The sequence below is a fragment of the Dermochelys coriacea genome, chromosome 1 (assembly GCF_009764565.3).
Source record: "Dermochelys coriacea isolate rDerCor1 chromosome 1, rDerCor1.pri.v4, whole genome shotgun sequence".
Lineage (NCBI taxonomy): Eukaryota > Metazoa > Chordata > Testudines > Dermochelyidae > Dermochelys > Dermochelys coriacea.
The window spans coordinates 130,881,462-130,899,752 of NC_050068.2; the positions used below are offsets into that span (position 1 = coordinate 130,881,462).

Genomic DNA, 18,291 nt, shown 5'->3' on the forward strand with positions numbered 1-18,291 from the left:
CAACATTTATTATGATGTTCAATAAAAAAAATATATTACAGATTTTACTTCTGGCTGAGATGCAAAACACATGTAAGGAACTGTATAAGACAAAAATGTTTTATAGATGGTCCAAGAGAAAAATTAACTTCCTTCCAGGAATGAAGAGTAGAATACTGATTTTTTCTCTTCAGTATCCTAAGGGAATTCTCAGGAGATAAGATCTATGTATGCCCCTATCTGTCCATCCTTCCAGGTTCTCATATCAGTGCCCAGCACCATAGTATTTTAGCATTTCCTTAGAGTAAAAACAACAAAGATACATCTCTCTTCCTTTCCTGCCAGCCAGAGGGAGTCCAAACCCAGAAAGCTAATAATACTCTATATGCTCATCATTATAATCTATGCATTCTATTTCAAATAAATAAGACCAATGAACAAATCCTTGCATCTTACGAGGCCCGCTATTTTCATTTCTGGTAAGTAATGTGGATCCTGCAACTGCCTTTGTATTTATGGAACCATGAACCATCTCAATGATTTATATAGCCAACACGATTCTAACATGTCTATCACTTAAAATCTAGGCAGCAATAGCATCTTCATTCAAGGATCTCAAAGAGCTTTATGAATATTAATTAAGTCCCACAATACTCTGAGGTAGAGAAGTGCTAGTCTAGCCATTTTATAGATTTGGATTTGTAATACAAATAATTTAAATAATTTAAAACAAAAAGACAATTTTAATAATACAGCCTCCCCAAAAGCCAAAAATAACCATGGAAATAACTATAACATCCTTACAATATTGTCACATTCCTTTCTCTCCAAAAACATCCTGAGTAAAGGAGGGCATGCCTCAAGATTTACCTCAAGGTCAATATATGGACTATTCCTCACCCCATGCAGGAGAGTGAATTCAAAAGCTGAGGACTCTCTCAAAGCATGTCCTACCAACACCGCCCCCATTTCATGCAGAGAAGGCATCCAGCATGGGCAGTTCTGCTGCCTGCAACTAGGACAGCATGGCATGGAGAGAGTGGCAAACTATGACCTAAGCCAGGAAGTCAGTGATAGATCCTGGAAGAGAATTAGGAGGAGGTCCTGATTAGGAGGACCCTATACTACAGGTTGGGCTGGTAGCACAGCTTATTATTAAGCTTGCCCGACACTTCCCAGTATAAGCAATTAAAAATAGGATTTATAACTTTCCCAAACTAAGAGTTTAGGCTGAAATTTTCCATGTGAAGTGTCTGCCTGAGGCTGAATAGTTTTGCGAAATTTCAGCCCAAATGGTCCAGATGTTTCCAAGATTGAGACTAGGGGAAAATACATTGTTTAACCCTGGTTAAACAATTCTGGTAATCTTTTCTTTGAAATGATTTCTTTGAACTCCCAAAGAGCAAGTGATCATGTTTGTGCTTAGGGTGGCAGTGGCTCAGAAGTACATTCCCTATAAGATCTGCCCTAGCTGCTCAGGGCCAGTGTAGGGCCTGCCACTGAAAATGAGAGGAGGGAACCGGTCTCTCCTGTACATCCAGTGACACTCCTATTGGCACTCAGGCAGCAAGAATAGTGAAGTCATATGATTTGAATTCAAAAGATAACCTTAATTCTGACATTTCCTATCTGTGCAACCTTAATTTGGCTCCCTTATGTGTATGCATTACAAGACAGTTTTTAATTACATGATCATATACTGTTCTTTCCACAGGACTCCTGCCTCAGTCAGTGTACAGGATGGTTCTAGCCTCATAAAACCCTTGGTATTATCTCCCTTTATTCTCTGAGGCTCAGAGAGATTAAAGTCAAAAGTATCCATTAATTATGGACGCCCAATTTGAGATACCTATGAACTATTTTTCAGAGTACATAGCATCACATAGTACCTTATAACTTCAAAGCACAACTCCCATTGACTTCAGTTGCAGCTGTGAACGTTCAGCACTTCTGTAACCAGACCCCAGAGCATCAAGTCAGGCAGCCAGAAAATGAGGAACACACAATTAGTGACCACCTGTGAAAAGTTTGGTTTAAGTGATTTGTCCAGCATCACATAGGAACTCTGAGCCACAGGGTAGGATAAAATCCAATTCACCAGGGCAGCAATCAGCTCCCTTAACCAGAAGGCCCTCCTTTTTCTTCCTGCAATCCCGTCTCATTCACTACACACTTCCCAACTTCTGCAAGGGTTAGGGCTGGGGTTAGGGTAACCATATTTCCCTATACTGAATACAGGACACGAGGTAACTTACTCGTATTCAAGCAAGTTCAACAGCAATCAGAACTATGTAGTACAAATGTTCAAATTAACATCGAGTTGACAGAGCACCGTTGAAAAGAAACACTGCATGGTTGGATTCTTTTTATTTACCTTCTTTAAGGTTTTAGGGTTCACAGAGGGAGGGGTCACACACACACACACACACACACACACACACACACTCCCATACCCCTCTGTCACACAGGAGTTGACCGATGCAACTCTTCCTGACCAGTGATCTCTTTCCTACGTGCCTGGCTGGGCCCCTGGGATGGACCTGGCTCTCTGGGTACCTGGCACCGCATCTTCCTGAGACAACACGTGTGTGTGGTGGGGAGGCACGCAGGATACTATGATAAGAATGTGGCCAGCAGCAGCCTTTCGGCACCATGCGGGAGGGAAGGGGTGGAAGCGGTTTCCAGCTGCAAAGGAGGGGGGGTGGAAGAAGGAATGACCTGGCCCGTGTCTGTCCAGAGTTCATCTCTTCTCCCCACATCCCCTTTGGCTGGAAGCAGCTTGTCCCTTCCTGCCCGCATAGTGTCAAAATGGAGGTCAAACACCTCCAGGCTGCTGCTGGCCACTGACATAATCCAGCCGCCTCCTGTCCCCCGGCTACAGCGTGGGCAGAAAGGGGCTAATGCCCTAAGGATGCATTGTGCACCAGGGCCCAGGGAACCTGACTGCAGAGGCTTCAGTAAACCCAGTCAGAAGTGGCTCAGCAGGTGAAGGTACCTAGGGGATGGAGCAGCCCCGTGCTCCCTGAGGTCAGGACCCAGTGTGTGTGTGGTGGGGGAGAAATGGGTGAAGAGGGTGCTAAATCCCTGCCCCAGGGGTTGTTGTGGAGCCTGCAGGTTCAGGGTGTGAACAGACTGGAAATTGCTTCCCCCCACCACTCCAGAGCTTAGCTGAGGGTGGAGAGGCTCACCCGTGCCAGTGCTGTGCGTGGCTTTGGCACATGCAGGGCTCAGCTTCTCCTGGCCAGCGCCCTGGGCAGAGGGTCTTGGGCTTTCCTGGGTCACTGGGCCAGCTGGAAATGGGACAGGGGGCAGGGCCCTGCAGGCCCAGAGCCGGCACACAGTGGAGGCTGCACTGACAGACCAGCAGGGGCAGTGGCCAGCCCGGCGTACTGCATCTTTGCCGTGCCACAAGCCTTGCACACCCACCCCCTTGTCAGTCACTGCACCCCCCCACACACACCGCTGGTGGGCGGGTGGCTAGTGAGCAGGGATCAGGCCAGCAACAAGACCCGCCAGTACTGATGGGGGAGGAGAGAACTGAATATATGGGACAATTTGCCCATTTTTAAGAAAAAGTCGGGACACCTGCAGGAGGGCTTAAATATGGGACTGTCCCTTTAAAAATGGGACATCTGATCACCCTAGCTGGGAACCTACACACAACAACTTCCTTTACTACACACCCCAATTCATCTCCAGAGCAGGTCCATCCTGTGCACTGAATGAGGCAGAGATCCTGAGGAAAAAATAGAGTGTGATCCTGGAATTAAAGGCTGTATCATAATGCATGGGCACAAGGGGACTGAATTAAAGGAAACGACATCATAATGAAGATAATCGACTTATACAAGGAGTGAATTTGGCCAATATTTTAAATGGCAAACTCTAGTAAAACAAGACAATTTTTCCTTCATTTTTTATGCTTATTCTAGCCCAACATCATCATCAAAACACTATGGAACTGCAAAAAGAGAAGTTCTTGGTCCAGCGTAAAGCAGTGAAAGAAGAAAGATTTACACAAATTTAAAAGCATATCAGCTAGAACAACACAGTTTGCCAAACGTCAAGGTATATTACTAGCTTGTTACAAACAAAGTAATGTTTGAAAAGACTCATTTTGCATGTGAACTGTAGGTCTAATGAACCATCCCTTATTAGCAGAAATAAAGCTGGAGGTGTATGAAAGGGACACCAGACATTCATTTACTGCATGATTCACCTGAGTGTTTTTATAATGGTAAATGAGCTGTTAAATGAACTTCCCAGGCACAGAAAGTTCATCAGATAATCCCCAGGATAAATGGTCTTACTGAAAAATTCCATCACTTAGGGCATGCAAACTGACATGATCACAATTAATAAGGACAGCATTTCCTATTTAAAGACTAGCAGATGTGAAATAATGAATGGCTTATTAATGTCACTAAAAAGGAATTTCAAATAATAATGGCTGCTCCTGTTCCTCACATATTTCACTCAACCACATTTTTGGTTATAAAAATTACCAAGCATACTTGAGTTATTGGACTCGGGCAATTCAAGCTGACTTTCCCTAGTAATAAGGATTCCTCACTTATTCACGCTTGCTCAAAATCTTTCAGCTCTCTTGGAAACCAGTTTCCTTTTTTCCCTCAGGTGAAGTGTTGCCCTTATAGTCACTTCCTTAACTGTGAAGAATCCACTGCCTCAGTCTTAAGTACATAATTAATCTAGCTATGTATATTGGAAGAACAACTATGAGTGATGTATTTCCCTAGTTAATCTTAAACTAATGTTGGGGACTGTGTTCTAATATAATTTATTGTCTACTTCCTACATATGTTAAAACAATCTATACATGACAACTGTCATATCACAAGGAAATTTATTGAAATCAATTAAAATATCTGGTTCATAAATATATGTTTCATGATTTGAGTGCTATGGGCCAAATTCTGAATTTGTTACTAAGGACAAATCTTTGATTGACTTAAAGTTTTTGCTATTTATTTGTAACTACATATTTTGTATATTGTATGGTGGTGCGAGAAGCAATAAATGTTTTATTAGCATGAATGCTGGATGCCCTCCAAGGCACTATGATAATACCAATAAATCAACATTATCATCATCATCATATTGCCCATGATGGCAAAGTCATAGGAGAATTACACAGGTCATCTCATGTGAGTGTCAAGTAAACCACATTACACCATTATGTATATGTTATAGAAGAATTATTTTAAGAGTATTTTACACAGTATGTCTTTGCTGATGGAAGGATACAAAAACGTTATTGAGGCTATTTTTTTTATCCCTTTACCTATAAAGACTGGTGGCTTCATTTTTATAGTGCAATTGTAGAGGGCTCAGGAAGCTCATAAAAAAATCTAAAAATGAACTGGAATAGCTTCTCTAGATGTATAACTCTGACAACTTTAAAATCTGTCATCTCAGGCTCATTAAAGGCTAGAAACAAGTGGTGTATGTCCCTTTGGGAAGCTGGGACTCTCCCCTTCCCAATTGGATAAAGCTTCTGCTTTTAGCCTGGCGGGACTGCTGGTAATGGATATTTTTATGTATAGAAAAATGCCCGGTACCCAAAACTGAATCTGGTCAATCCTGTAAAGTGACTATGTCGTTTTTTCATATACCACCTCCTGGGAACTTTCAGGAAACCTGAAATGTCCCTATTTTATTTTCATTTAATCAGTGAAAACATATGGGGTGAAATCCAGGCCCACTGAAGCCAAAGGCAAAACTCTCATTGAATCACAGGGTCGGGATGTCACCCAGAGTATTTTTTATAACTACAAAACCTTGGTGGAAGACATTGCTATACCAAGTAACATTTGCTCTGGCTTTACCAGAAACCAACCGTCCAGCTGGACAAACATGCAGTGTGATGAAAAGCATTTGGTAAGAAGTAAAGAGTTGAATGGGAATAGATGTTACCAGAGCTGTTCTTTTGCTGAAATGGAGTGTTAATACCATTCTTCAGAGTTCCATGAAAAATTCATTCAGAACGCTAAGGCCTAGATCCTAACTCCAGTTAGGTGCCTAAATTCCTTTGAGGATCTGATCCTACGTTCCTTGAAAAAATGCTTCTTTTCTAAGGGATTTATATGTTACCCTTCTGACTCATATGCCAGCAGTAGTGACAACACCACATATTTTCAGAGTATTCTCTTTTGTGTACCTATTTTGTGGTCCTAAAAATGTCACCACCATTTTTTTTTAATTTATATCATCCTGGACCTTGGACTTTCGGTGGGAGAAATTTTACATTTGAGGGAGAAAGAGGTAAAAATTCTCTAGACTGGTGATTTTTAAAAAAATATAGCACTGTTTGAAGTTGCTTAAAAATTTGGAGTATTAGAATAAATGCTGTGAAGACAGATTAGCAGGCGGAAGGCAATATGAATACTGTCTGTTTGGACAGTAGCAATAAAATATTGCCTGGAGGTGGGAAATATTTCCTGAGATTGTGATGTAGGTACAGAACTCCAGCTGGTATAAATTGTCATACCTCCATTTAAGTCAATGGAGTCCACTGAAATCAATGGAACTATGACAATTTACACCAGTAGAGGATCTGTTCCATTTTATCTAAAGCTAACGTATCATTACTTTCTCCAATGTCTTTACATGCAAATACTGGTACCTAATTTTATTTATATACATTTCTATGACACTCATCACCACTACAACTGACAAAACTACCTCCATAAAAGTCCAAATATTTGGGAATCTCCGATTTCTGTGATTTAAAAGGTTTTTATTTCACAGACAAAAGTCACAAGTGAGAACCAATAAAGGATAAGACAGACATAGTGTACTGTGAACACAAAGAAAGTGTCATGTGAAATTTCTTAAATATCAAATACAGAACTAACATTGTAATTAATCCACCAGAGTATTCTTCCCTAATAATGTGTTCCCCAATTACCTGATAACACTTTTTTCATATTCTCTCTTTTACTATTGCATTATTGAATGAAAACGTTGTTTCTACCGGACACTGACAAGTCATATCATGGTTTGTACATCAAGGCAAATGCTAGTGGCAAAGAAATTTTGTATCAAAATAATGCAAAAAGCTTATATAGTTCTACAGAAACTAAATACTGATTAATGTGACTACAATGATAATCTGTTATCATATTTTACCCAAAAGGTAAAAAAGCCGCCCTCTACTCCCCACATGCTGGACTGACCCGACCCCCCCCCGCCATCTGCCTGTGCGGGGCCGGCCTGGCCCAGCCCAGCCCAGCCCAGCCGCTCTCCCGAGCCCTCCCTCTCACGCAGGGCTGGCATTGCTGCTTGCCCCCTCTCTCTCCTGAAGGTTGCTCTGCGCCCTGCTAGGGGTCACACCCCACTTTTTTGCCAAAACTGTGGATTTGTCCAGTTTGCTCTTGCCAACTTATCTGTTGGTAAGAGCAAGTGGGACAAATGCCCAGTTTTGCCAAAAAAGTTGGGACGGCCAGGACCGGGCTTAAAAAAGGGAATGTCCCGGCCAAAATGGGACATATGGTCATCCTACCTGTTACCTTATAGTTACACTTCATTAACCCCTTTTACTGATCACCTTAAAATATAAATTAGTTAGGTGCACTTTGTCTTGATACCTTTTTGGAAGATGACACTATTTTATAATTCCAGTTCTGGAGTTTCTCAAATGCTTATTTTTGTTACTGTAGTTGTTGCAGAGGCATGTGCTTACCTGAGGGTACAATCAAATCTTTTGGTTGCAGAAAGACTGATATCAGTGTTTGCAACGCTTTCCTTTGTGGTTAGTACTGTAGTTCAAGTTAAAAAAAATCATCATATATACTTGAATTTGGCACACAGACCTGTCCTCGATCTGGAAATAATTCTGGGCTAAGCAACATGACAAGTAAATCACTTTTCACCCCAAGAAATGATAGCTTCATTAGGTCAAGGTTGAGGTCACCGTCACAGCACATTGGGCAAATACTGCATTTGTCTGCACCATATCTGGCCTGTGTATCCCCAAAGAAGTTAAATTCCTGTATTGCTGGTTATTCTGCCGTCACATGCAAAACTTTGTCCCCATATCCCCCAAAAGAGGAATCCTTGCTGTTTAACTACCTCCTCCCCCATATTCTCGTTTCTATATTGAAAACCACCTTACATCCAAAAGCACTTTGCAACCTTAGCAAACCAATACATACAAACTATGCAGCGGGATCATTTATCCATTACCAAAATGCAACCATTTCTTGGTCAAAACTTGGGAACTATTTAATGTGTAATGAGCATAATGAATAAATGAATTGTACTGTATGCCATAAAGTAAAAAGGATACGAGAACTTGGAATTCTCCTTCTGACTTGTAATAATCAGAGCAAGTTTGGTTCTAATTTAGGACCTTTTTTCACTTCACATATTATATATAATGGATCACCAAACACTGTCTTTTAAACTATTACCTTGTAAGTCTTTACAAAACTGTTGAAGCTGCATCACAGACAAGTTTCTAGCTATTAAACAGTCCCAAGGCATATGCCGAGGGATCCGTTTTGCCCATTGGAAATGGCACACATAAACCAGCTGTGCAACAGTATAAAAAAATCATTGGTCTCATAGGAGCAACAGAAAGAGTTTTATTGCTGGGAGTGGGTGTCTGTTCTGGTTTTACTAACACTCAGTAATGTATGCATGAAATCACATCCAGTGTGGTACTAATGTGCTGTGAAAACAATGTTGTCTGCTTCCTTTTTCTTAGTAATTTATACTGTGTACGCTAGTAACTGCCTTCATGCTGAAGACAAAAGCCTCTAGCAGAGGGAGAGTGTTTTGGCTGTTTGTGTGTGTTTGATGACCTATATAGCCTCTTTTTGCTTAGGAAAATGGCACATTAATCTAGGAATAGGCTTGAAAAATAAATGCATTACATGACAATGTTTAATGTTGATCCCTCTGGTTAACTGCAGACCCTGTTCTTGAGAGACTAAACCTCCATTATATACAAAGCTGAATTAGGTTAATACTACACGACTGGAGCCTCAAAACACTGACCCAAATGCACTTTTGTTACTTCTGTATAAGTGAATTTCATACTGTGTCTTACTAACAAGTCATAGCATTGGCACCAAGCACCTTTCAGGCAGGTAACTGAACATCCACACAAGTTGGGGTTGGGCATAAGTAGCTTTCTGCAATCTTCTGCCCCCAGACACACACAGTAATGGAGCACAGGGACTGCTGCCTCCCAAGGAGCCCTCCTCCTTCCCATTCCAGAGCCCAGTGGCACAGACTGGGGAGTAGAACCAGTCAACGTGTGAGGGGAAAAAAATAATTTTTTTTTGTTTATGATTTTTTTTGTTTGCGAAAATCTTTTGTTTTGGAAAATATTAGCCGCTCAAATGAGCAAAAGATGGCAAAAAAATAAGTCAAAAATTCAAATTTCTAAATCAGCTCTCTTGGGGAGCATCATTCTGATTGTTATTATTTGTATTATAGCACCCCAGTCATGGACTAGGACCCCCCAGTGCAAAGTGCTGTACAAAATGACAGTCCTTGTCCCAAAGAGCTGGGCATTCTCTCACCCGGACAAGTACCGCAGGGAGGGATTTTTTTCTCTCTGTGGCACAGTCCCTTACGGAGTTCCCACTGAGTGGGGCAGTGCAGCTTCACTCCACTCCCAATGCAAAGCCATGTATATTGGCCGCCCTTGAACCCTTTATCTGAAAAAAAAACAAGCACACAAAAAACAGCTGCTCCTTTGTAGCATTCTGAATATTTTATGATTGTTGTTCTCTCCAATGAGGTCACTGATTACCTGAGTGTAATAAGAAATATTTATTTATATAGTGTTATAAACAAATAAGTGAGCTAGTGCCAAATTACCAAGTTCCTGTCCTCAAATCCTTACAATATAAAGGCAGCAGGGACTACAATGTGTTAAAAAAATCAAACCAAATAGACTCAGAATGGTCTAGGGGTTCCCAACTTGGTTCACGGCTTGTTTAGGGTAAGCCCCTGGTGGGCCGTGAGACACTTTGCTTACCTGAGCATGCGCAGGTATGGCCACTCACAGCTCCCATTGGCCGGGAATGGTGAACCGCGGCCACTGGGAGCAGCCGTACTTGCGGACGCTCAGGTAAACAAAGTGTTTCACAGCCCACCGGGGCTTACACTGAACAATCTGCAAGCCAAGTTTGGGAACTCTGGGTCTAGGGTCATTATCTTTGGAATGCTTCATGAAATAAGTAGTTTGTTGTTGTTTGGTTTTGTTTTTTAAGGACAAGAAGATGGAGAACTCCAGGGGGCACTGTGACTCAGGTGGATGCAGTTTGTTTGAAACTGAAATTGAAGTGCCGCAATCAGGTAAAAATCCCCAAACATGGTCCCCTAAAGCCCCTAAGAAATACTGCACCCAACTATTGCAACCTCCAAGATGCCCTCTAGCACAACATCATCTTCTCCAAATCCAAAAGCACCAAAGGAAAAAAAAAGAAAGAAAAAAGAGAAGATCCACCTGCCTCCCTTCTACAAACAAAATGGTGCCTGAGCCCGATGGAACACAGGTGATAACTGTACTACAACAGGTGGCCATGGATACTGTTGAAATTAAATCTACAGTTTCTACCCTACAGGCCACCATGACTGAAATTCAGAGTGCACTACAGCTGTAACCAGAAGGATGGGTGAAGCAGAACACAGAATTTCTGAAGTGAAAGATGATTTCAGAGAGAACAAATTACAGGTTATGAAGAACTGTTATGATATCAGGACTATTAAGTCCAAGCAACTGGATCTAGAAAGCCACTCACAATGACGTAACATCAGAATTGTAGGTGTCCCTGGGGCAATAGAGAAGTAAACTCTCCAAATTTGTCCCTAAACTACTAAATTGTTGTATCTGCCAGTAGATTTTTGGTTTCATATAGAAGGGGCACACCAGACCCTTGTCCCCAAGCCAGCTCCAGGAGGTCAGTCTAGAGTATTGATTGTGAAGTTCATGAAGTTTACCACTAAAGGACTTATCTTGCAGAAATCCAGAGAAAAAAAGAAGCTGTTATAGGGAGAACCAGCAATTAAAATACTGCTCTTTCATGATTATGCCTGTGATGTGGTTGCAATGAGATCAGCTTTTAACCAAACAAAACCATTGGCCAGGAAGATGGACTTGAAGTATTTTGTTAATTACATGAAAACACTCTATATTAACAGTGATGAGAAGACAGTATCATTCAGTTCCCCTCAAGAGGCAGAAAAATGCAAACTCTTTTCTTGCAAGAGGAGACATCTATGGAATGATCTGATTATACAGAATGTATGTTTTGCTCTCTGGGATCTTATATGGCTGCTCTAAAAAAGTTGATGGGCATTGGTTGATATTGATGTTAGTTCTTGTTTTTTCTCTCTCTCTCTGGAGTTGAAGAGTTAAGGGGTTATCATCAATTTACTTCCTATTGCCTTAACTCATGGGAAAGGAACTTCAATGTAAAATTTATCATTTCATTAGTTTATATATATATAAAATCATTGTTTTATTAGATGGTGCTTCTTTATGGACTAATGTATCAAGATTCTATTGGTAATAAGGGATTATTATAGTAATGTTTGGGCCCCAGGGGCTATGAAGATCTCCAAGTTTCACCTGATCCAGCAGCCCTCTCTGGGTGTCAAGTATGTGTTTTTGGGCTGTTTACACAGATTCTTCTTTTTTGATTGTACAGTACTAATGTGTATTTCTCTCTCCACTATCTATTATTTAATTTCTCTTTCTGCCACCATCCTATTACTGTCCCATGGTAGGAATTTCAATCCTACTCTTGTAGCATAGGTACTGGGAAGTGACACCCTACCCCTAGATTATATAAATTTTGCTGCCCAGCTATGCAAGAACTATATGGCACTCAGGAAATTTTGCTATTTCATTTATTTACAAAGTGACCTTATAGTTTATCCAGTATATTTTAACAATGATGGCTCTGATAATTAAATGTGTCTCCTGGAATTTAAAGAATTTTAATAATCCCGTTGAAAGAAGAGAAAAAAAATACACAATGCTTAAAAAAAGAGAATGGTGCCATTGTTATGCTCCAGGAGACACATCTGATAGAACATGAAGCTTGTAAACTGAATAAAGCTGGGGTAGGCTTCTCAGTTTCTTGTTTGCTTTTATTCTAAAGCTAAGGCTGTTGTCATACTAATACATCGAAAGTTTAATATTAATATTCTGATAATATCTGACAGTGAGGTCAGATTTACTGTTCTCATGATGAAATTAGCAATTCTAAAATCATCTTTGCCAATCTCCACAGGACAAATCAGGATGATCCCAAATATTTTCATGAGTATAAATGACATGGGCCTCCATCCTATTATTACAGTTGGAGACTTTAATGAAACTCTAGATCTAGTCCTTGATAAATCTTATAAAACCACTAATACTCATCAGGTACTTCATACATACATGATTGATTTAGGCTGATTTAGACAAGATGTGAGGAGACTGGGCAATCCTATAGCCAAAGACTATAGGGTTTTGTTTTCTTCTGCAGCTCATCCAACAAATTCAATATTGGACTATTTCTTAGTGGCACAAGACGATTAATTCTGTCACTGATTGTGGTATTTGTACTATTATTATGTGTCTTTCTTATGAAGGGAGACATCAAATATTTCAAAATGAATACCCAATAGCTGAAACAATCTGCTGAACACTAGGGTTATGTAACAATTATTTCATTCTAGACATGTTTCATCTTACTGGACTTGTGAATGTGGCACAGATGTTGTCACGGCCACAAAAAGTGCCAGCAGCCCTGAAAAATTATATAAATTCCTGAAGAGAGATAAATTTGACTATGGAGTTGATCAGCTAACTATTCTCTACTGCTTGCATGACAATTCACATTTCTTTGTCGAGGGCTGCAGTTTAGCCTTGAAAACAGTTACTTGTGAGGGTTACAGTAACCTTTTGAACAAGGTTGATTATACTTTTTGCTGCTATAAAGATGCCAATTATTTTAGTTTCTTCTGTAACAGAATGTAAAAAGTACTCCAGACTTTCGCTGTCCTTGTCACAGAATTCTTAGGACTCTTTCTGCCAACAAACCAACCAGGAATAGTAGGTTATACATGCAAGCGCCAGGGAGGGGCAGATGGGTACGCTGCAGAAAATAGGAGGCTCCAAATATCTAAAATGTGGTCATTTTCCATGTGGATATTTAGAGCCATATGTTCCTGGGGCTAGCACACTATGGAGTGAAGAAATATGTTAGAACTTATTACAAATCCTGCCTGAAAATGCAATGCAAAAGCCAAAACTTCATGGTTAATATGTTACATCTCTACACAATTACAGCTTCAAATTGCATCCAGATAGAATATTTGTCTCAGACTAACAAAATCCAAACAAATAATTGAGGTGTGGTGTAAAGCAGCATGAATGTAGCCAGAAAAAAGTCAACATGTAACATTTGCTACCCCAGGGGGAAAAAAAAACATTTACTTCAGAACACAGAACAAGTTATTGCCGCTCTGGCCACTAGTAGTTTGCTACTGACAGACATCTGCACCTTGATGAGATGGCATGCCTTTTAGACCTAGTCTACACTGAAAAAGATTTGTTGGTATAACTATAGCCACACAGAAAAATCCTAATGCAGATGCAGTTATACCAGCAAAAAAGTGCCTGTGCCAGTATAATTTATACCAGTTCAGCACGTAAAATAAGCTATACCAGCACTTTCATGCCCGTATAACTACATCTGCATGCAGAAAATTTGCTGGTATAGAAATGTTGCAAAAAAACCACACACACACACACACACACACACACACACACACACACACACACACACACACACACACACACACACACACACACACACACACACACACACACAGAGAGTAATACTGGCAAAAGTTTCTAGTGTATACCTTGGCCTTAGTCTCATGTTAGTGGATGTTCAATCACACAAGGGATACCTCCAAAGGATCAAGACCTTCGTATAGTTATAATGAACAACATCACTTTTCCAGTAGTTAAATTAATTGAGAACTTTTGACTATTGTCTGTTTATCCATCTGTCTAGGTATACATAGCCCTCATTACAATAGACTCTGCACATCTATAGATCCGAGGTATCCAACACAATAGCATATCTCCTCTTATAGTACACATAGCAGTTTATGCTAAAACAAAAACAGAAAAAAGTCTTCTAGTTATTTTTTTAAATTTAAACTTTCTTATGGGTGAACTCAAAAGGTATCAGAACTAGAAAATGAAGTCTTATTTATTCACAGAATGGTGAGGATGGGCAGTGGCTTTGAAAACTACCAATATGCCTCAACCCTGACAGGCAGTAATAAGGTATTCATTCAGTCCTCAGTCCCTTTCACTCTGATTTATTTACCAAAATTGCCAACAATAGCACATGCCCTTGTTAACTGTGACCATGTTGGTCGCTTCTGGGCTTTATTAAGCTATACTAATTCCAGACCAGAGTCCAAAAATTAAAAGCTCCATTAGCAATGGCCCATATCAGCTATTTCTTTTATACAACTACCTTTATGTTATATATAACATTGCAGAGTCCATTGGTAAAACACTGCATGAGTTACACATGCAAAAGTCCCATTTACTCTAAAGGGAGTCAGAAAAGAACATTAATTAACATGTCCCTTTTCATAGCATTTTATTAAACTTCCTAATGTGTTTTGTAAAATTACAATTAAAGTTAAGGAGTACTTGTGGCACCTTAGAGACAAACAAATTTATTTGAGCATAAGTTTTCGTGATTTTCGCATAAGTTTACAGCTCACTTCATCAGATGCATGCATAATTAAAGTTAATTCATCTTCAGAAAATTGTATAACAATTGAGAGTTTATAGTAGGTTGTGTTGGGATAAGCCAGTGCTGATACTTATTGACTTTGGACCAGGGGCCAAATTCCAGCTTGGGTGACATCACCAAGAGCCACACTAGTCAATGAGGGTAAATGGGAGCATGACATCCTCTCTCTCGTTTTCCCAATTGACCCTCATTCTTCTATCTATCTTTCATTCCATTTTTTAAATTCCATTTCTCCTCCTTCTCTCCCCATGGAGGCTTTTTCTCCTATTTCTCAGAGCATGTCTGCATTTCCATTATTCCTACCAAAGTTACCATCACAGATGAGACATCTTCCTTTGCCCTGTCCCCATTCCTCAATGTTTTCACACCTCTTCCCTTCATTTCTCTAATCAGGTTTAGCCCACCAGAAGAGAGGCTCTATTACAATCCCTGAAACTAAACCTGCAGGAACTCTTCATGCATTTAACATGTTAGCTCTACATTTACTCTTTTAGCTCACGGGGGAAAGGGATGCCATTTCTGTTGCCTGCTGAAAGCTGCTGAGCTGTGGCCAGGAAGAATCTGGACTGAGCAGTTTATCTGTGTGGTATACAATGAGTGTCAAAGTGGCAAGTAAAAAAAAAAGTACACACTGAGACATTGAGTAACAGCCAATTACTGTGACCATAATTGCTTGATTATGTCTCCATGTAACATGCTGAATATTTTCTCCCACCTTCTTCATTGGAGTTCTGATGCCTTCAGAATGTTGACGCTCAGAAGACATACAGAAATAGAAAGGTATATGGTTCTTAAAGTGTGCTGCATCAAACATCACTAAAGATTTGTGTCACCTACTGCCAAAATGAACAAAAAGTCTGTCTATCTTAGGGATTTATACTGCCATGCATCACCACATGAGTGCCTTCTATATAAAAGCAAATAGAAACAACAAAGTCTCTAGCTGAGTTCATGAAATTTCTAGCACTTCTCCCTCTTCAGAGGGAAAAGTTTGCTTGACATTTATGTTTTTGATGGTGCCAGAGACCTTGTGATCCCTGCTAGCAGGTGGAAGGGCATGCACAGAGAAGCAGAACTAAGTCAAATTACTGGTGCTATAATTGCTTGAACACAACCAACAAAATTATGTGATACTGTCCGTCCAGCAAATGGCAGGAATATATTCCCTATGAAAATAACAAATATTGAGACTACTTGCAATAGTATATGTTGAGATCTCAGTTCTTTCATGTTTGACATTCAGTATCATGTGGTCAGGAGAACTTCAGTTCTCATACTAGCAGTGTTGAAAGAACCCGAAAGGATGTTCATTAATTCTTAGACCCCCTTGCAGATAAAAGAATAATGGCATCCTTAACCTTTAATTTACGTAATAACTTCAGTCAAATCTGGGCCATTGCTTAAGCTAATGACTAAATGCAGACAACCCACCCATTGAAAATCTACAACAAAAATATTAAGAAGATTGGGTTGCATTCCATGTGTAGTCAAGATGAGGGTGAGAAATGAATACTAACCTTTAGAGGAGCGGAAGTGCTTGCTGGGTGCTGTGAAGCCTCTTGTCCCATGCACATTAACGGCCGCCACTCGGAACTGGTACCACCTGCTGGGTCTTATGTCAGACAGTTGTACTCTCTCCTCTGTAGTCTGGTGGGAAAAATGTCATAACACAATGACTCCTTTTATTCTGAAATGTTAATCTTACTATCTCACATCTTCTGACACACACTAGCTTATTCAGTAGGGTTTTTGAGGTTGGGGACACTGGAGAAATTGTTTTAAGTACACATAAAACTGTGAAATCATAAGTGCCAGCAGATTCCAACTACTGCAAATTACTCTGCCAGCCCACCTTAGTTGTGAACTGCAACACATCTACAATTCTTAGCAAAGGCTTCTGACCACGCTAAACTGTACAAAACAGTGTGGATTTTTTTTAAATATCCCTCAAAAAATCAGCTTAAGTGACAAAGCTTACTTTCACTTGTGACTTAAACGGGCAAGATTCTGGTCTCCCCTACACCTGTACACATTCAGGAGAACTGGATGGAAATGTTTTCCAATTATGACGACTGTGGAAATCAGTTCAGGGGGAGAAAATCTCCATAAGGATCTCCTTGCAGAGACAGAGCAAGGATTTGTTTCCAGCAGAATAAACTTTAAGGCCTATCCAAAAACACTACAGATCCTTAGGAATGCATCGGAGGCAGAGCCTTCTCTGTGTGGAAATGTGGCCATCCTGAAAGTGAGGCTCCACTGTAACCATCCTGGATATGGCTGCATCCTGGACCCATTTTTAAAGAGGATCTTCACAGAATCACAGATTATAAAGTCAAAAGGGACCATTGCAATTATCTAGTCTGATCTCCTGCATAATACAAACCATAGAAATTCCTTGAATTAATTCTTGTTTGAATAGACCATATCCTTTAGAAAAACATCCAATCTTGATTTAAAAATTTCCAGTGATGGAGTGCTCACCACAACCCTTGATAAATTGTTCAAATGATTAATTACCCTTAAAATATACCTTTACTCTTAAAAAGCTTGCAACTTATTTCAAGTCTAGCTTCAACCTCCAGCCATTGGATCTTGTTATATCTTTGTCTGCTAGAGTGAAGAGACATCTATAATTACATTTCTATTCCCTACATGGGCATTTATTATGTGATCAAGTCATCTCTTAACCTCTTAGATAAGATACGTAGATTGAGCTCCTTGTGTCTTTCACTATAAGGCATGTTTTCCAATCCTTTAAATCAGTCTCATGTCTGTTTTCTGAACCCTTTATAATTTTTCAACAATTGTCAGCACCAGAACTGGACACAGTATTCCAGCAGCGGTCACACCAGTGCCAAATACATAGGTAAAATAACCTCTCTATTCCTACTAAAGATCCCCTATTTATTCATCCAAGGATTGCATTAGTCCTTTTGGCCACAGTGTAGCACTGGAAGCTCATGTTCAGCAGATCATACACCATGACACCCAAGTCTCTTTCAGAGTCACTCTTTCCCTGGATTGAGTCCCCGACCATGTAAGTATGGCCTGCATTCTCTATGCCTACATCTATACGTTTCCATTTTACCGTACTGAAATACATATTGTTTGCACCCAACTTACCAAACAGTACGTATTGCTCTGTGTCAGTGACCTCTCCTCTTCATTATTTACCACTCGGCTCCCCCAATCTTTATGTTATCTGCAAACTCTGTTATGGGGGTTTTTTCCAGGCCATTGATAAAAATGTTAAAGAGTGTAGGGCCAAGAAGTGATCCCTATGAGATTCACCTAGAAACACACCCCATTCAATGATGATTCCTGGTTTACATTTACATTTTGAGACCTATCATTTGGCCAGTTTTTAATCCACTTAATGCATGCTGTTTTGAATGTATATCATTCTAGTTTCTTTATCAAAATGTGTGGTGTCAAAAAAAAATACCTTGTAGAAATCTTATATCAACACTGTTGCCTTTGTCAACCAAACTCGTAA

General features: G+C 40.1%; 1 protein-coding gene across 2 annotated transcripts in view; it reads right to left on the bottom strand.

Annotated features, from left to right (window-relative positions):
• ANOS1 (anosmin 1) overlaps positions 1 to 18,291 on the bottom strand; it is a 162,832-nt gene that overhangs the window by 38,796 nt on the left and 105,745 nt on the right. For both annotated transcript variants that reach the window (XM_038387738.2, XM_043500148.1), the window contains exon 6: positions 16,313 to 16,442. In XM_038387738.2, coding sequence (XP_038243666.1) covers positions 16,313 to 16,442 — 130 coding nt within the window. The remainder of the gene's footprint in view (positions 1 to 16,312; positions 16,443 to 18,291) is intronic.